Source organism: Panthera pardus, unplaced genomic scaffold (assembly GCF_024362965.1).
Source record: "Panthera pardus isolate Hobbes unplaced genomic scaffold, ASM2436296v1 HiC_scaffold_16, whole genome shotgun sequence".
In the NCBI taxonomy this organism is placed as follows: domain Eukaryota; kingdom Metazoa; phylum Chordata; class Mammalia; order Carnivora; family Felidae; genus Panthera; species Panthera pardus.
In genome coordinates, this window is record NW_026526721.1 from 59,355,925 (window position 1) to 59,376,027 (window position 20,103).

The 20,103-nt window shown below is 38.9% G+C and overlaps 2 protein-coding genes across 14 annotated transcripts in view; both read right to left on the reverse strand.

The window, feature by feature from the left end:
• CFAP44 (cilia and flagella associated protein 44) overlaps positions 1 to 1,170 on the reverse strand; it is a 151,576-nt gene extending 150,406 nt beyond the window's left edge. Inside the window, exon 1 of one of the 2 annotated variants that reach the window (XM_019448382.2) lies at positions 1,045 to 1,170. The gene's annotated coding sequence lies outside the window, so the exon portion shown is untranslated. The remainder of the gene's footprint in view (positions 1 to 1,044) is intronic. The other variant, XM_019448383.2, reaches the window with a different exon arrangement.
• A 5,314-nt stretch (positions 1,171 to 6,484) lies between these two features.
• SPICE1 (spindle and centriole associated protein 1) overlaps positions 6,485 to 20,103 on the reverse strand; it is a 65,471-nt gene continuing 51,852 nt past the window's right edge. For 9 of the 12 annotated variants that reach the window (XM_019448393.2, XM_053903345.1, XM_019448395.2 and 6 more), the window contains 5 exons: positions 14,566 to 15,056; positions 11,746 to 11,929; positions 8,825 to 8,927; positions 7,743 to 7,830; positions 6,485 to 6,775 (listed from right to left, as the gene is read on the reverse strand). In XM_019448393.2, coding sequence (XP_019303938.2) covers positions 6,722 to 6,775; positions 7,743 to 7,830; positions 8,825 to 8,927; positions 11,746 to 11,929; positions 14,566 to 15,056 — 920 coding nt within the window. In that variant the 3' untranslated portion in view covers positions 6,485 to 6,721. The other 3 variants (XR_008422454.1, XR_008422453.1, XM_053903346.1) reach the window with 3 other exon arrangements.

Consider the following 20,103-nt stretch of genomic DNA (forward strand, 5'->3'; position numbering starts at 1 on the left):
GTTACTCTTTGAAGTCTTCCCTCTCACTCAACTCATGCAGTTGGTTTCGATGTTCTGTTGCCAAGTAAACAGTTATTAAGCCTTTTGAATTCACCCTCTCCCTTCTATTCCCACTGCCAGTACCCTACTCTGGTTATGCTGTCTCACCTCTTCCATTACCGCAGTCTCATACCTTGTCTCTCTCTCTCTTCTCTACTCCATTTCTACCTGCCTCTTGTAGTTTCAAAACACAGCTTTTAGTGTGCTACTCTTCCTGTTTGGAACCTTTAATGGCTCTTCACTGCCACAGAATAAGAACTCAGATTCCTTGGCATGGCACAACGGTCCCTCATCTTCAGGTCTGCAGCTCATCGCCTGTCACTTTCCCCTTTCCTGGTCCCTCCTTAGCTCCTTCTCCTTCTCAAAAGTCTTAGTAGCCATCTGGGACAACTCACAATTGACCAGACACACTGAATACTTACTCATATGCTACTATATCTACTTGTATGCAACAAGTATTTACTCTGTACCAACTACATGCCATGAATGTGCTACTCACTTTACCTGTAATATCCTATCTAGTTGTAACAAGAACCCCATGAAATAAGCATTATCATCTTCCTTTTCAGAGAGTAGAAAGCTGAAGCGCTGAGGGGTCCATGTGCCGAGTGTCACACAGTTAAGTGTGGTGTGGGCTGGTTTGCGTGACCCCAGAACCCAGGCACTTTCCCACCAGACTCCTTGCTTCTGGAGCCTGGGCTTAGCCCGGTCTAACTGGCACTCCTGGGTCTGCTGTCTTCCGCCCCAGCCGGATTAGGAGTTCCTTGCAGGCAGGAACCGTGTCCACTTTGTACCCACAGTGTCTAGCTCCATGCCTGCCAATACTAGCCGTTTCAATGTTTGTTGAACGGATCGTAGCAAGGACGAAGGACTACGTCTCAGCAAGCCTGGACAACGCTGGCTCAGTCTAAGAGAAACCCTAGTAGGCTCAGCTGCTCCCTGACTCCCTAACAGATTTGAGGACGAGTTCGCGGGAACTGCCTTGCTGCCAGGCTCCAAACTTACCCAAGGCACCGACAGCCGCCACGCATTTCTAGTCCCGGCGTCAGCCCCGGGTCTCCGTTTACAGAGGTCACCACGGCAACGAAGCCTCGCCTCCCGGCGGGCGGAGCCGAGTGGCCACGAGGCGCATGCGCCACCGGGAGCTGGTTTTCTGGGAGATCCCGCGGCGGTGCCACTGGGACCCTCAATGTCACTCGCCCTTTGGTCCCAGCTGTTTCGTGCCACATGACCCAAGTTGGAGACAAACAGAAAAGCCCAACATTCTATGAGTTTATCATCCCATTTTTAATTTTATATACAGTTTATATTATAATTATCCTAAGAATGGTATATTGATAAACGAAGTGACTTTTGAATACTTTCTTAGATATCTGCCCAGGAATAAAAAAAGAAAAGAAAAAGAAATGGTCCAAAGGAGCCCTGATTGCGCACTATCATCCGCAAAGCTACATCGCAAGGCTTATTTAGTAGTTGTTTATTTTCTGCTGTTATCTCTGTTGGCTTTTACGGTAACAGATTGTATGTTGTGGGATCCTTGGCCTCCTGACGCTGGGCACACAAAGTATAGGGCTACCTTGACAGATCTCGGTTTAGCAGTTTGCTCTTCAGCCGGTCTGTGGTACAGGCAGCGCTCAGTATTGAATTTTAAGTACCTAAAGTCACTGGTTACAAATATCATTTTAAAATGGCTACATTGCACACCGGAAACTAATAAACTGTATGTTAACTGGAATTTAATTAAAACGGCTACAATATTGCAATAAGTGACAAAGGACTTTGTATCCAGAATAAAGGATTCTTATAATTGAATAAGAAAACAAACCCGACAAGTTAATTTTTCAAATGGGCAAAGGACTTTGACTACTTCATCGTATCAGCGGTATGAATGGCCAGTAAACATATGGTAACATGCTTCACAGTAGTCCTCGGGGAGATGCACACCACAATGCATATACACCACACCTACCAGAATGGGTAAATTTTCAAAAACTGCCAGCACCGAACGTGGGAGATGTGTAGATACTGTAACTCTCATGCCCTGCTGGTAAGAATGTAATAAGGCACAACGCTTTGGAAAACTGTAAGGTAGTTTCTTTAAAAGTTAAATATATACCAAGCCATTCCATGTCCAAGGTATTTACCCAAGGGAACAAAAATTTATGTCCATACAAAGCCTTGAATGTAAATGTCCATAGCAGCTATATTCACAATGGCCAAAAATTGGAAAGAAAGCCAATGGCCATTGACAGGTGAATGGATAAACATTCATACAATGGAATACTACTCAGAAGTAAAAAGGAAGAAACTGACACACACATGAATGAATCTCAATAGTGAGTGAAAGAAGCCAGACACAAAATAGTGCAATTATGATTCCACTTAGATAAAATGTAAACCAATCTATGATGACAAAAAGCACATCAGTGGTTGCCCAAGGCTGGAGCAAACGGTGGGGCGCACTGCAGAGACAGGAGGAATCTTCTAGACATGAAAGAAATGTGTCTTGTGGTTGTTTTGTCTGCCAAAAGTCAATGAATTATTCTCTTTAAATGGATGTAGTTTATTGCATATAAATTATTTCTCAATAGTTTATTTTAAAAGGCTATATTCTATTTTTGTTTATTGTTTTCCATAATGTTACACAACAATTTTCCAAAACCTTTATACCATGCATTTGTTGGTAATATTGAAATGTTTTCTTTAGTCAATTATTCTTGACTTAAAGTCTCCTGACTTAAAAAAAAAAAAAAAAAAAAAAGGATCATTATCTTTGCTCTTAATTATAAATGGCATATGCAGGGTGTCTGAAAAGCCAGAAAACAGGAAAAAATTAAACAGCTTATTAGTTACATTTTCAAATAAAATTCTCAACATGTTTTCTTTCAACTTCCAAATATCTTTTCAGGTGAAATAAACTCTAAATTTAAAGCACTGGGTCCAATTGTTAATCTGAGAAAACCACTATAAATTCACTATTTAACATCTTTAAAAATCTGGAAGCACAGAGAAAATAGTGTATTTTTTTGTATACCAAAAAACTGGCAGTCATCATTACTGAATGCTTATCGTGAGTCGGGCTCTGTTCTTAACATATTTACATATACTCACCTCACTTACTCCTCACAATCCTAGAAGACATATCATGTCTGACTCTCAAATGGGAAAAATGAGATTAATTTGCCCAGGGACACAGCCCAACTGGCAGAAATGGCACTTGGATCCAAGCTTTCTGCTTGCAATACTTGCAGACTTAGCCACTGTGCTAAATTAGCTATTTCTCGTAAGTAGGAGAAGTCCAGTAATTTTTTTCAAAAGAGCCTCAAGTCGTGGCTTTACCTCATACATTCCGACATTAGGCAACTTACTTCACCTCTGGGGCTCAATTTCCTCGTCTGGAATGGGGAGGTGGGTGGCATTCAAACACCTCTAACTCACAGTTTTATTGAAATAATGGAGCTACTTTTAGCTCAGCACCGTGCCCACCACAATTACAACTCTATAAAGATAGCTATTGCTATTATGGGGTTTCCAACACCATATTCACTGTAAGATGGCAGCACGGCCTAGGCTGTGTAGAAAGACTTCCTATGTCCCATCCCAGGGCCACCATTCCCAAGCTGTGTGACCTTGAGAGGGTACTTCTCATACCTCAGTTTCTTCATCTGCAAAGTAAGGATAATGGGATCTACCTCATAAAGGTGTCATAAAATCATGAAGAGTGGCTAAAACACTATCTGGCATTTAGTAAACCATAAACTATTATTAAATTCTGCTAACTTAAAGAATTCCACTATATACTATAGGAATGATTATATCATTAACTGTGGATTTGATTATCAATCTAGTTTCTCTCCCAAGCTGTAATACGGAAAATGGACAATTTTACTCAAGTTTAGCAAATGCTTAGCAGCTTTCTGGGGCATTCTAGAGAAGTCATGTGTTGACCAAAAACATGAATCTATATATAAGCAATACAAGTACTCTGAGTTTGAACTGTAAAAGTAAATACAAATCATCAAATATAGCAGAGTACACGCTTTGTGATGCCATAGATCCAATGGTTCCCAAATTTGAGCATGCATCAGGATGACAGGAGGGGCTTATTAAAACAGAAACAGAGTTTCCGATCCATAGGTCTGGGGTAGGGCTCAGGAATTTTCATCTCTAACAAGTACCCCTGGTGATCCTACTGATGGTGCTGGTCAGGGTTCATACAGGTGCAGCTGGCTCTGAAAGCTAATAAAGAGGGCACAAGGTAGTGTTAATTAAAACCAAACATGCACCACTTTATGATTTAGGGATGACAAATCTTTATAATGTTTCCCAGGCTTGGCTATACACTGGAATCATCTGAGGAGGTTTCTCAAAATGCTGATGCTTGTGTCCTGCCCCCAGAGTATAAGTTAACTGGTCTGGAGTGAGAGTTGGGCAGTGGGAATTTTAGAAGTTTCCTCAGTGATGAATGGTGGCCAAAGTTGAGAAGCACTGCTTTAGAAAGCCTAATAAAGCTCTTTTCTCTGTATCTGTTATTATTGGAGTATTTTCAATCTACTTTTGTATTTTATCAACAAAAACAAATATTAGCAGGACAGATACTTCAATGTGAGCTCCACAAACCTGTGGAGGTTTGTGAGCACTGGTTCTCAACTCTGGCTGCACATTAAATCATCTTAAGCAGTTTTTTAAAATGTCATGCCAAGGACTCACTCCCCAGGTAGTCAGTTTGGTCTTTTTTCAGTGCTCCCCAAGTTGAAAAGCATGGCTTTTGAAGCTTAAAGAGTTATAAAGGAAAAAAGTAAAGAGCCAACCAGTTGAAGAATATTAAGAAAAATGTATGCCAGAGGCACCTGGATGGCTCAGTCAGTTAAATGTCTGACTTTGGCTCAGGTCATGATCTCATGGTTTGTGGGTTCAAACCCCGCGTTGCGCTCTGTGCTGACAGCTTGGAGCCTGGAGCCTGCTTCGGATTCTGTGTCTCCCTCTCTCTCTGCCCCTCCCTGCTGACACTCTCTCTCTCTCAAAAATAAATAAACACAAAAAAAAGAAAAGAAAAAGAAAAATGTATGTCAAAAGAAAGCCTTCACATGGAATCTTGCCATCTGCAATGACATGTATGGACTAGAGAGTATTATGCTAAGCAAAATAAGTCAGTCTGAGAAAGACAAATACCTTATGATCTCACTCATATGTGGAATTTAAGAAACAACAAACGAGCAAAGGCAAAAAAGAAAGAGAAAGAGGCAAACCAAGAAACAGACTGCTTACTATTGAGAACAAACTGATGGTTACCAGCACGGAGGTGGGTGTGGGGATGGGTTAAATAAGGGATGGGGATTAAGGAGTGCACTCGCTGTGATGAGCACAGGGCGCTGTATGGAAGTGTTCAATCACTATATTGTACACCTGAAAATAATATTATGCTGCATGTTAACTAAGTGGAATTTAAGTAAAAACTTTTAAAAATTAAAAAAAAAAAAGAATTCATTCACAAACCAAGCAGATAACTTGACATTTAATAACAGAAGGAATGGTACTAAAATGGTTTTATATTCCAGGCAGGGATAGTACTTATTAAATACCAGGTTTCAAAAAGTACAATACAGATGGAAGAATCTGCAATAATGCAAATGAGGTCAGATGACTTCATGAAAATACATTCAGTGATACTAGAAAAAATTTTTATTTTTGTCACCATAATGATGAAGCCCATATGCCACTTCCTAGAACAGTGGTTTATAACTGCAAGACAAGGGACAGCGTTGTCTGAAAAAGTTCCCCAAGTAGTTCCAATGTGTTTCCCCAACCCCACTCCCACCATTCCAAGCTGAGGATTCTCATCATACAGCAAAAGGACAGAAATAACTTAAAAAGTAATTTTAAAATAAAAACCAGTGTCTGAGAGCCAAACAGGTGCCTTGAAGAAAACTACTTTGAACGTGTAGTAGATTCAGGGCTGGGAAAGTTGACTGCAACTTTTTGTACTCATTTCTGTTTCAACATAAGCTCTATGATCACTATCTATTTGATGTGCACTATCATTATTGATGACATTTTCACATTAGAAGACTATATAAGAATTTTATAATTCATACAACCACTCTTACCTGTGTAAGTAAATATAAGCAAATGTTCCCACACCTATTTTTTAAAGCTGTACATTCCACTTGATGGGAAAGTGATGAACAACAGTGACTTCCCTCCCAAAAAGAGATCAAAGGGAGTGTTAAATTTTTCCGAAAGCCAGACATTAACTACCACAGCCCATTTTATTGTAAGCTATATGCAAAGCAACTTAGTTCTTCAGAAAAAAAATAAATAAAAGAAATACATCATTTAAGATATACTAAGACAAAAAGAAAAAAAACTATTGAATAAAGATGATAAAGGTAAAACTGTGTTAGAAAAACCTTAGTTATGAAATTATCAGAATATAAAACTTCAATTTTCCTATAGTCAAAATTTTATTCAAAGGAGGTTGTACGTTGGTTAGTTGTTGGAAATTTATTTGCAAAGGTCCAAACTGAAATAACTGCTTTATTCTTTGTTCCATAAGTACTAAGTCACAAGATCTTTGAAGGTTTTATCTAAAGGGACATGAAAACTTGCAAGCAGGGGCAGGGATATGGGGATGGAAGTTCAAGAACATGCTACCAAGAATAAACTGTACAACTAACTTCATTTATGACACGTGGGTAGAAAGAGCAAACCAGCCTTCTTCGTTTTGCTTCTCAATCTGTTGAACAAAGATGCAAAAAGGATTTAGAAAGTAATCAGAAACATAAGCCCATTCCAGGTTTACAATTATTTAGATCAAGTACACAGAATCATGTTATCCTATTCCATCAAATGGTACTGAAAATTAAATTGCTGCTGGTAATTTTAATTCTCCAATAGAGAAATTCCCAAATAACTGATTCCCTGGTCAACATATCTCCTTATTGATTGAGGGAACCTAATTTTTAAATAAAGGATAAATCCAGTGTTTTATACAACTTGTATGTGCAACTTCTTAAAATAACAAAGGTATTTGATCTTAGTAAACTAAATCTGTTACTAAATTCCAGAAACTAAGGGCAAATTAAATAAAATAATTTATAACTTTTTTAGGATATAGGAAACAATAAAGGATAAATCTTCTAGTGCTAGGCAACTGGGATATGAGCCTATCGATTAATTTGGGCTATAAATACTCAGTGTTTACTGAAGCATTCACTATTTGGTCTAATCTAGAACAAAGCAGAACACATGAGGAATATGTACAACATTGATTCACCGTAACCTCTCTAACTAGTGGCACACTCTGATACAGCACACTGGGGTAAAGGGACAAGGAAAGTGGCCCCAGGGCTCTGTGTATCCCAAGTCCCACACAGCCACAGCAAGCACTGAGGGAACCAGTATCTCGGTATACCTACTACTTCAAGGCACACCTGTATGTCGTGCCATGTAGGAATGCTCTGCCTGAAACCAGTAATTTCCAGTCTATGTTGAAATCCTATTGAATTTCACCTTGCTCCTTAGCTACCCCAGAACACAAAAGAAACTGTATGGCTGTTTCGTTTTTTTTTTAGCAAAGGTGAATTAGGAATTCTTCTGAGAATTTCATGTCACATTAATAATGGAAATCACCAAATCGGCCACCTTCCACCCTCACTCTCCTGACCCTTACACACATTTCACAATTACATTTTATCACATACCTTTGCTCTTGGATTAACAGGAGTGAATCGCCCACTTCCTGAGGTGGCGTTTAATGGAGAACAAGAATTACTAGTAGCCCCTGAAGACCTATTTATGAGAAATGAGAAATAAAAGAGGGTGGGAGCGTGATCTACCATTACTAACCTTGAATTATAGAAGAATGACAAATCTCAGGATTGGCAAGAGTTTGAAAAAGATTGGCTGAGTTACATCCAAATTATTTACAACATTTTTACCAACCTAAGTCTTTTTTTTTTTTAAATAATAGACTTTCTTTTTTAGAGTAGTTTTAGGTTTACAGAAAGATTAAGTGTAAAGTACAGAGAGTTCCAATATACCCTTCACCTCCCTTGCCCAGTTTCCCCTACACCTTGCATCATTTGCATCATTTATTACAATTGATACTGTTGATACATTATTATTAATTAAATCCATAGCTTAAATTAGGGTTCATGCTTTTGTTATACACTCTATGGGTTTGGACAAATGTATAATGAGGGCATCCATTGTGACAGTATCATGTTGTAACATTTTTAATATTAAAGGGGAAAAATGCATGTGCATGTGTGGGGGTGAGGGGGAAAAGGCCAGGGGGTGGAAGAGTAACGAGCCTTGGATCAGCAGCACAGTGTCATGGTAAGCACAGAGAGTGCTGACAGAAGAGCCAGGTCCATCCTCAGTGCCACCATTTACCAACCACGTGACCCGTCTAGAAAAACCACCCAATCAGCTAGCTCTCTGAGATTCAGTTTCATTTACTGTAAAAGAGAAAAATACTACTGTTCAGTTACTCACCCTGTCATATGTGATCTCCTAATTTCGTAACCTACCAAGAGCTCCATATATGTGCTACTATCCTATTTTTGTTCTTAGTAACAACCCACACTGCTCTACTTAAAGCTCGTCCTCACTCCTTTTCCCCCCCAGAAATTCTCTTCTCCCATTACTTTATTTTCTCTACAAGACAGAGTCTGCCTGAACCTAAGTCAGATACTATGCACTTTCTTTTTTCCCCCAAAGAGAATACACTTAATCGCTTTCTTGATTTTTTTAAGTAACTATTTTCACATTGTAACCTTACCTTCTTGAATTTATCCCACTGGTAGGAGAGATAGTACTGCATTTTGAGCTTTCTGGGGCTTCTGCTCCTGGAATGGATACTTCAATCGTCCTCTTTCCTCCTTCTAAAATATAAAAATAAATATCCGTTTCATTAACTTTCATTAAAATAAAAGCAAAAATTTAACTTGATTTCTATCTTACTATAAAATTTCACATTATAAATTTGGGGGTTCTTTCTATATTTTCAATATGACCCACAGACACACTGGAAGAATTTTTTTTCAAAATGAACTGTGAGACAAGAAACTTTAGTTACTAGTATCAATTCAGTAGCATGCCAGGTCATACAATGCCAGAATCTTCAGACAAGTGGTATCATGTCAGATCTGGAAGTGAAAAACAGAAATTAAGAGCTAGCCCTAAAAAACTTGTGATTTTTGTCAAAACAGCTTATCTCAAGTTTTCAAAAAGAAAAAAGAAAAAGGAAAATTTCTGAAGTCATTTAGTGAAACTTCAAATCTTCTAAATCTATTACATTATTCGATTTCTGAAGACAACTTATGTAGGGGGAAGGCAGCTGAGGAGATCACATGGCCAATGGCAAGTATAGTTGTGTTCATTTTCAGTATTTCACAAGAAGGTTATCAATTAACAAATATTTACTATCTACTAATGAAAGACTTAATGTTTACCCCCAGTTTCAGAGACTCCTATGAATCACTACTTAACACCAAAGATTTCTGGGCTTTAATATTTACATACTTAATACATATTTAATTGTATAACATATTCCTCCATTACTCTAGAAAACAAAAGAGGTTTTGCATGGCATATGATTTATTTTTATCTTTATCATCATAGTGCACGAAGGTTCTCATGAAAGCACGAATTTTACTTTAAAAAAGAATATCTTGGAGATAACCACTGGAATGAAAAGAACACAGTTGCAAATTTACCAATTTGCTTTAGATAATCAGTTAACCTCTTTTGCCTCACTTTACTCAGGTAGCAAATAGCTATAATATCAGCTCTATCTACTCACAGGATGTGTTGAGGACTAAATAACAGTAATGAAAGTACTTTAAACCTTAAGGAACTATTGACACACAGATGTCTAATGTAATTACAAAATTATTCTTAAGAGTGATTTGCTTTATTCTTCTTCACTGCACTTAGCACTAACATTATTTACTTATTTGCTTCTTTGTTTCCTGCCTGCTCCCCAACTTGAATGCTAAAGTAGTCAAGCTGGACAGGGATTTGTCCTGTTTGGAGCAGTTTCCCCAGGGCCCAGAACAGGCTGGCAGGTAATAGATGTTCAGACTTATTGAGTGATTTAATGTACTCATTCTAATCAGAAGTCGTCTCTAGGCTTCGTGACTATGAAGAACAGCAGACAAAGCTGTCATGTGAAGAAGCCTAGACTAAACAAAGAAAGATCCCCAAGGAAACGGATTATCCGTCATTTTCCAGTAATTTTCAAGAGTCTGCTCTCTTGGTCTGAAGTTTCAAAACAGAAATGATTTGTAGCTGAAAGGAAAATTCTTTTTGGCAAAGAGGAGGTGGGTGGGAGGATGGGTCAAACAGGTGAAGGGGATTAAGAGTACACTAACCAGCAGGCACCTGGCTAAGCATTTGACTCTTGGTCTCAGCTCAGGTCATGATCTCAAGGTTTGTCAGTTTGAGCCACGCATTGGGTTCCGTGCTGACAGCTTGGAGCCTGCTTGGGATCCTCTCTCTCCTTCTCGCTCCACCCACCCTTCTAGTGCTCTCTCTCTCTCTCTCATCTCAAAAATTAATAAATATCTTTAAAAAAGAGTACACTAGTTGTGGTAACCACTGAGTAAGGTATACAATTGCTGAATCATTATATTGTACACCTGAAACTGATGTAACACTGTATGATGATTACACTGGAATAAAAATGTTCTAAAAGTCTTATTGGCAGATACCTTAAAGGTAGCCTTCCTTCTTCAACCACCACAGGACATATGAATCCCTCTAAAACACCGATGCTTGAGCACCTTAGGGAAAATACCAGTTACTGATATAAAGATTGTCCTTCTTTTATCCTGAGCCAAAATTAGTTTCTCTATAGCTTTCACACAGCTCGACCCTCTTGAGGGTCTTAGTAATTCAATTTTTGCCTAAAGAACAACTTGAGAGCCACTTCATCAGTACCTTTTTGAATATAAATATTATGACAACTAATTTTTTAGTTGCTGTTCTATTATTTAGAACCCCCTCTGGTTTTTCACATTCCTAAAAGTAATAACAGAATGGAAAGTTTAATTTACAAATAAAAATGTTTTAATTAGTTTTAACAAAATAACTTGTAATTTGTTGCTGATGAAACTCTAAATCATTTTGATGCTCAGGGTTTTTGGTTTTTTTTTTTTTTAATTTATTTTAGAGAGAGGAAGGGCACAAGCAGGGCGGGGAGGAGCAGAGAGAAAGAGAGATAAAAAATCTCAAGCAGGCTCCACCCTCAGTGTGGAGCCTGACATGGGGCTCAATCCCATGACCCTGGGATCATGACCTGAGCTGAACTTGAGTCGGACACTTAATTGACTGAGATACCCAGGCACCCCAATCCTTATGTTTTACACTTAGTCACAGCAAATATCCTAAGTGAATCATACACTTTAATGAATCCCACTTACACATAGGGCAACTTAGGAACTCAGACACCAAAGATTACCTACAGGCACCATGGAATAGCTTTCTACCCAGAGACTGGCCTTCTAGTCTTATTTCTGTTACTTATTCTGTGACGTAGGTCTTTTTCTTTCTATGTAAAATTGACATGACTCAGGTCTATTTCTTTCTATGTAAAATTGAAGGCACTGAAATATATGCTCTGAGATTTCTTTCAGCTCAAAATCAAGAAAGTGAAAACTCTCATGTGTCTAGCTTTTAAATCATGAATTTGTGACCAACCAGTCCATGCTCTGAGAGGTGATGGAATAGGTGATACTGGTGGAGAAGAAAGATTCAAACCAATAAGTTTCTGTTGCTCTATTAACTGCAAGAGTTTTCCACGAGCCTCCATACTCTGCCGATTCAATTCTGCAATCCGTTCCTCCATGCTACTTGGTGTGAAAGGCTGTGTTGTTGGGTAAGTCTTAAAAAAAAAAAAAAGGCACAAATTCCATATCAAAAATAATCCAAACAATTTTGACTGTTTGTAAACATAAACTCTTCTACTAAAAGCCAGCTAGTTAGTATTCACCACCCTTGCTATATGTAAACTTGAATAGTAGGCAAAGAATAAAATCTACAAGTCATTTAATTGAAAAATTAGGGCTGGGGCACCTGGGTGGCTCAGTTGGTTAAGTGTCCGACTTCAGCTCAGGTCATGATTTCATGGTTTGTGAGTTCGAGCCCAGAGTCGGGCTCTTTGCTGACAGCTCAGAGACTGGAGCCTGCTTCAGACTATGCGCCTTCCTCTCTCTCTCTGCCCCTCCCCTGCTCATGCTCTGTCTCTCTCTCTGTCTCTAAGGTAAACAAACATTAAAAAAAAAAAAAGGAAAAAAAAAGAAAAACTAGGGCTAACGGAAAGGGATATGAATCCTTCTGCTACTGGTACCACACAGACCTTCTACTCCCTCTCTCCATGGGGAGTACTGTAAGGCAAAGCTTTCCTGTATCTCTTCACGTTTGCTGAGGGGCACAAAAGATCACATGAGCAAAGACAGTACTGCTAGTGACCTGGCTTCTGAATAATTGTAATGACAGATGTGCAGTTTGAATCGCAACATACAAAAGAGGATCTGCTGTACTTGAGAGATGCTTCTGTCACCCCAATCTTCATACATGTACCATGAGTTATTTGGCAAAGATTTCTAGGAATCTTATCGCTCTCCTTGACCACAGGTCAGCCTCCCCAGGCCACGTTTGGCCTCAGAGATCTAATTTGAGAAAGGTGATGACTGTAAAGGAATATGGGAGGTAGAGTGAAAAAAAACACATATACATATACATATACATGTGGAATATAACTACATTTAGTATGAAACTTCCTGAGAGGAATATATGTGTCATTCTTATTTCATTTAGTTAAATATGTCCCTTTGGGAAAAAAACAATTCCTAATAGAAATCACTAATTTGTAGCTTATGCCCATTAGTAAAAAAAAAAAAGAGAGAGATAAGCAAAACAATGTAAAGATCATTTTGTAATTCTGATTATGACAAAGAGGGTGGTGAAAACAAAAATATTAGACTGTGTCCACTAGCCCGATCTATATACTAATTAGACAAGAAGGCAAATTCAATTTTTAACTCTGTTGCCTTTTTAAAACCAAGACTTAGTTAACCTGTTTTGAATAACTGTCAAAACTCTGTAAACATAGAAACACCTTCAGTGACTCAAAATTAAGGCAATTTGTACTTACACACATCTACACTGATGTCCTGCTCACTCCTAATTTTTTTCTCCTCTTCTGCTAGTCCCTTCTGACCGAGTAATAACTCAGTGACTCCGTACTCACATTGCCCTTATCTCCCAGGAGCCAGCGCTGACAGAAGTGGCCCTTGTTCCCCCGCCCCTTTCTGAACTTCCTCATAGAAGCCCCAAATCTAACATTGGTAAAGCTCTTTATAGAAGCAATCCCCTCTGGAGCCCCCCTAATCCATAAAGGTGCCCAGCTCCTTCCCACTGCCAAAACACTATCCCATCCCCTATCAGAACCCTCACAGGAGCCACTTTGGCTCATGAAGGGATAAAAGGAAGTCTCCCCCATCACTGGGACCAGCATGAGAACATGTGTGTATAAACACTTACCAGTTGGAACTTAGAATTCCTTTTCTCCCCACAAACAAGAAAATGAAGATTTTAAGTTACCAGCTTAGCCTACAGTTTATTTAACTTACAAAACTCCTGGACTATAATAAGCAGACTTTTGTTATTCAAAGTAGAATCCTCAGTCTACTATCTGGGAACTAACTAGAAATGCACAGGTGCTATCTCAAAACTATTTAATCAGAAACTGCATTTTAGAAAAATCTCCAGATGACTCATACATACATTAAAGTCTCACTTTAATAATCCTTTAAAACATCATTTCTATAGGAAAATGTATTCTGCATCCTAAAAAATTAACTGCTCATGAGTTGAGGGCCAGCTACACATAATTCTCTTGTATAAGCCCCTTTAAGAGTAAAAATGCTTTTGGGGTACCTGGGTGGCTCAGTTGGTTAAGCATTCGACTTCAGCTCAGGTAATGATCTCACAGTTCATGGGATGGAGCCCCGTGTTGGACTCTGGGCTGACAGCGCAGAGCCTGGAGCCTGCTTCGGATTCTGTGTCTCCCCCTCTCTCTCTCTGCCCCTCCCCTGCTCATGCTCTATCTCTCTCTCTCTCAAAAATATACAAACATTAAAAAAAAATTAAGAGCAGAAATGCTTTCAATTAAAATGTAGCTGTGTGGCAGACTTTCAATTCATACTAATTCTACATTTTATATTTACAACTTCATTCCCAGTTTAATTTTGGCTTTCTTTCATATTTTACCTTGTCCTATTTTCCTCATTCATTTTCCTTGTGTTCTATTTTATATTATCCTCTTTTACTGTATGTGTTAAATAAACTGATAAATAACTTTTCCTTACTCTGTGATGAGGACATGACTAAGTATAAACCTTCGAGTAGCAGCCTCAAAGATATCCAGGATCACTTCAGGAAAGGAGGCCCTTAAGATGTTCCAGCAATATAGTTAAACTCCTAAATGTTACTAGTCAATCCTTAACTGGTACTCACTGAAGCCACGTCACTTGCATGACTGGTCTCTTGTTTGTTTAATTCCCAAAGTCCATCCCCTTGCTCTCCTCCTGGCCCAATAATATTATTCAGATGTGCTTTGATAGCTGAGTTCTGCAGTGTCAACTCTGCAATCCGGGCCATGATGTCCTTTCTTTGTATTAACGCCTCATTTGCTCTAAGCTGTTGCCCCTCTCCCAGTACCGGGGGCTCTTCTGAGAACTCGGGGTTTCTGGCCTGCTGAGTGTGTGAATGGGAACTATAGAAGGGCTGTGAGAGGTTAACAAAAGGAGCCTGGACTTTGTTCTCCAGATCTTCCCCCATGTGAGAGACCCTCCACCTCTGAGTGAAGAGGTGACTTTCTTCATTTGGATTCTGATTGTCTGTGCCAGTAGGTAAAGTCTTCCTTTCCCAATTTTGTTCCTTCTCAATTATTTCCACAGTTGGAGGAATTTGTGGAGCAGGGCGAGTTTGAACAGTCCTCCTCAATACTGTAGATAAAATAACAGAATAAACATGCATCATTTAACCATAGATTCGCACTATAATCTTTTCATTACTCATCATGGTAGTTAGAGATGTATTTCAGTAGACAGGTTTGGCTTCTGAATGCCTGAATTATTTCAGCAGGGAATATTTCAGCAATGCCACCTCTAACAATCAAATCACAGACAATTTCATATTCCTTAAGGCTTCGTCAGTATCCTTGTAAAAAAAAACCTGCCAAGTTCACATTTTAATACATGTATTAATTCATACCAGGGAATCCTGGGGGCAGGGAGAGTATAAATACCTAATGTAAACTGAGGATGGTCAGGAAAGGCATCTCTGAAGAAGTAAAATTTTTAAATGGTTACGTATGTGGCAGAAAGCAGAGCGAAAACATTACAGGCAGAGAGAACAACATATGTGAAGGTCCCAAAATAGGAAAGAGCAAAGAAATGAGGCGAGTTTAGCATAGCACAGCAATAAGGGAGAACTGGAAAAATATGAGCCTGGAGAGGTATACAGAAACTTAAGCCATGTTAGGAATTTTATAATTTTTTTAACATTTATTTATTTTTGAGAGACAGAGAGACAGAGCATAGGCAGAGGAGGGGCAGAGAGAGACAGGTAGACACAGAATCTGAAGCAGGCTCCAGGTTCTGAGCTGTCAGCACAGAGCCCGATGCAGGGCTCAAACCTATGACCGTGAGATCATGAACTAAGCCGAAGTCAGACGCTTAACCAACTGAGCCACCCAGGTGCCCCTGGAATTTTATAATTTAATCAAAGAGCAATGAAACCTGGAGAAGGTTTGGCAACGACTCAATTTATATTTCATAAATGCTGTGGTTATTTGGAAGGCCCAGGAATGGAAGTAGGGAGACCAGTAAGCCATGGTAGTCTAGAAGAAAGATGACAGTAGCTCTGATGAAGGTATGTTGATTACAAAGATGGAGAAGTGAATAAATTTGAGAAACATTTTAGCAACATAACTAAGAGTGATGAACTAGAAGTGGGGAGTAAAGGAAACACCGATCAAGATGGCACGCACAGCTGAGTGGGTAGTGATACAATTTAGAGATGGAGAAGATAAGAACAGATTAGATTTGGGGGAACGGAAGCTACCAAGAATTCCATTTTGGGGGCACCTGGGTGGCTCAGTCAGTTAAGCAACCGACTTCGGCTCAGGTCACGATCTCAGGGTTCGTTAGTTTGAGTCCCACATTGGGCTCCATGCTGTCAGTGCTTTGGATCCTCTGTCCCCCTCTCACTCTGCCCCTCCCCCACTCATGCACGCTTGGTCTCTCTGTCTCAAAAATAAATAAACATTTAAAAAAAAGAATTCCATTTTGAACAGGATAAGTTTAAGGTGCCTTATGATTTATCCCAATATCCATCCAAGCAGATGGATTCTTCATGGGTCAGGAACTCAAGAGAGTCATCTAGGCTAAGATACAAAGTTGGAAGTCACTGGCATATACATAGTATTAGAAGCCAAGATTATCTGGAGAAAAAGAATAGAGTCAGAAAAGAAACCAATACCAACAAAGAAGGAAGTCAGTGTTTAGAGCTTCATAAAGGAGGGGGGGTGGGCGCCTGGGTGGCTCAGTCGGTTAAGCGTCCAACTTCAGCTCAGGTCATGATCTCACTGTCCGTGAGTTCGAGCCCTGTGTCGGGCTCTGTGCTGACAGCTCAGAGCCTGGAGCGTGCTTCAGATTCTGTGTCTCCCTCTCTCTCTGACCCTCCCCCATTCATGCTCTGTCTCTCTCTGTCTCAAAAATAAACATTAAAAAAAATTAAAAAAAAAAAAGGAGGGGAAGCTAGAAAACAAAGCAGACTGAAATGGAGCAGCCAGAAAGGAGAGAGAAATATTATAAGAATGTGGTATGAAGGAAACAAATGTGGTATGATTATATATTAATCATATATAATGCTACTGTAAGAACTAGAACACAAAGACAGAAGAAAAATACACTGGAGTTATTAATGTGGAGGCCACCAGAGCTCTTAGCAAGAGTAGTTTAGGTGAAATGACCTAATAGGGAGTGAACTGGGGAGACAGATGCTCCTAGTTCAATACCATAGGCTCGCTTCCTTTCACTGACAACAAGGAAATGAAATTTAAAAAATTTTAAAATCCACATCAGTAAAGATAATGGTCTAGGAAGAGAGTCATTAGCAAATGAGACACTTCAACACATTTCTGAAAGACTGAAAGTAGATGAGAAGGATGTGAAAGAATGAAATTGAGCAGAAGACACGGTGCTGAACACATATATGTATTCTAAGGAAGCTACAGGTAAAAGCCAGTCTTTCTGGGGGAACCCTAAAAAGGCTGTTAGCTCAAAGACGACAGTACAGAGGGAGAAAGTGAGAAGTAGGACTGAAAACTGGAGAATAACTTGGAAGTTCGTCTACTGTATGGTTATGTTAGTCAGGCTGTGCTCACTACTTACCCCCACCCATCCTTGAAAGCAAAAACAAACAAACAAACAAACAAACAACAACAACAACAAAACAGCATTGGGGAAAGTAAATGTGGTAGCCCCAGTAGAACAGCTCGATCTTACCTGCATATTGCATACCCTAAAAGGAGGCCAGCAGTTAACAGAGCATGTCCACATATACAAAGTAACTGCCGAAGGGAAAGCCTACTGGGAAAACAGACCAAGACTCACCTACACAGAAGAGCAAATGTATGCCAACCACCTATAACATTCAGTCATGTCATTTATTCTTAACTATCATGGGCCATGAAGTAACACCAGACATATGAGGAAAACTGACAGCACAAAGAGAAAAACCAGGATAGGTAAACAGAACAAGAGACTAAGAGGAAGAGAAGGAAAATCCAGGTACAGAAGATAATGTAACAAAATTCTAAATGGTCTACTCAGAAGAGAGTTTCTAGAAGACAATGCAGTTGTAATAAGCATCAATGAAAACAGATTAGACAATAAGAAAGGGCTCTTGCTTAGAAATTAAACATACAATTTGGTGAATTAAAGAAATCTAAAAGACAGGTTTGAACACAAAATGAAAAAAATCCTCCAGAATATAAGAAGGAAGATATAAAGCTAAATACATAAGAAAATAATCCAAAAGGTCAACATACAGTTTTCTAAAACTGCAGAAATTCATGTGTCTTTAGTCCAAAAGGTCTCACTGGTGCCTCTTTGTGCAATGAGAAAAAAAAAAACAAAAACAAAAAACTATTATTTAGACACACATTATGCAATGCCAGAATTACAACAAAGGAACCCTAAAGCTTCCACAGAGAAAAAGTAGGTCAAATACAAAGAAATAAAAATTAGATATTGCATCTGACATCTCAACCATAACACCAGATACTAAAAATCAGTGGAACAATGCCTTTGATTTCTCAGGGGGAAACGAATATGAACCTAAAATTCTGTATCTAGACAAATTATCAACCACGTATAATAGAAAAGTAAAAATATTCTCTAATTTTTAAGAACTTAGGGTTTACCTTCTATATACCCATTCTGATGATTTCTTTCAAAAACTTGAGGGAGAAAACCAAAGAAGAAGAAGAAATGGCATCCAGGAAATAGTAGATGCAATCCAGGAGTGTAATGTTAGCAATTCCCAAGATAAGAGGCGTGCAGTGGGCCCAGCGAGCAATCAGTCAAGACCAGACCAGGGGATGAAGAGCTTTTGCAAAGTATCTCTGAGATGAAAGTGGATTCCATGCCACAGACAGTATAAGGACCAGAAGATATTATTCACGTGTAAAGCACATTATTCTTGTGAAAACAAGAGGTAAGAGCAATTTGAAATTCCAGGCAAAACAAAAACTGAGCAAGAAAGTCACCATAAATGCAGAGCAAGCTTAAAGATTCTGAGCAACTGATGAAGTGAAATAAAGAAATTCACACACACACAAATTTCACTTTGATCTTCAGAAGAACTTTTTCCTTCCTGTGGCACAAGGATTGATAGTAACAATGGATCACAAAACAAAAAATAATTGTCATTTGTTTTCAACTTTCAGTATCCATCTGTAGACAAGACACAGAAGACGTAAGTGTGGTAATGGAACAACGTAAATGTTACCAACTGTGATCCTGTAAAAGGAAAGGTAGGCTGACTGAAGGTGGGAAGTAGAAGCAAAGGAGAGCCAGAAAGGGGAGCCAGGATCCTTGTCTTACATAGCAGAAAGCTGAGATATACTGCCTAAAGTGAACCAAGAAGAAATAAAAAGTATTTGAAAACACAAAGTTAAACAACAGAAGAATTAAAAATTAAAATGTAATCTTCCAAATTAGAGAAGTAGGTTAATGTTAATTAAAACCTCTTCTTTAATACGGGGCACCTGGGTGGCTCAGTCGGTTAAGCGTCTGACTTCAGCTCAGGTCATGATCTCACCATCCGTGAGATCGAGCCCCAAGTCAGGCTCTGTGCAGACAGCTCAGCCCTTGGAGCCTGCTTTGGATTCTGTGTCTCCCTGTCTCTCTCTGCCCCTCCCTTGCTGGCGCTCTTTCTCTCTCAAAAATAAAATAAAAAATAAAATTTTTAAACCCTCTTCTTTAATAAAGGAGAGTCTATAATTATTGTGTAAACTGACATCTAAGCAAAGAAATACAAAAATATTTTATATTAATTATGGAGACCACCACAAGATAAGCAGAAATCAAATTGGAAAAAAATGATTCCCTCTTAGCACAGGCCTAAAGATGAAAGAGGAAGAGACCCTTGTATGTGCTTTTTTTTTTAAGCACATGGAAATATAAATTAGAATTAACATCCGAAAGTAAAAAACGAATGGGAGATAAGAAAATGAAAACAGCTTAATATACTACTCTTTCAAAAAGTGTGGCTGTAAGTAGAAGTCGATTAGTAGCTAAAGGAAAATATCTCTGACAGGAAATTCTAGAGTGAGCCTGTCCATTATGATAGCCTCTGGGCATATGCAGCTATTCAAATTCAAATTCAAATTAATTAAAGTTAAGTAAAATTATTAATTCAGTTCTTCAGTAATATTAGCCACATTTCCAGTGCTCAACAGTCCCCTGAGGCTAGTGGCTACCA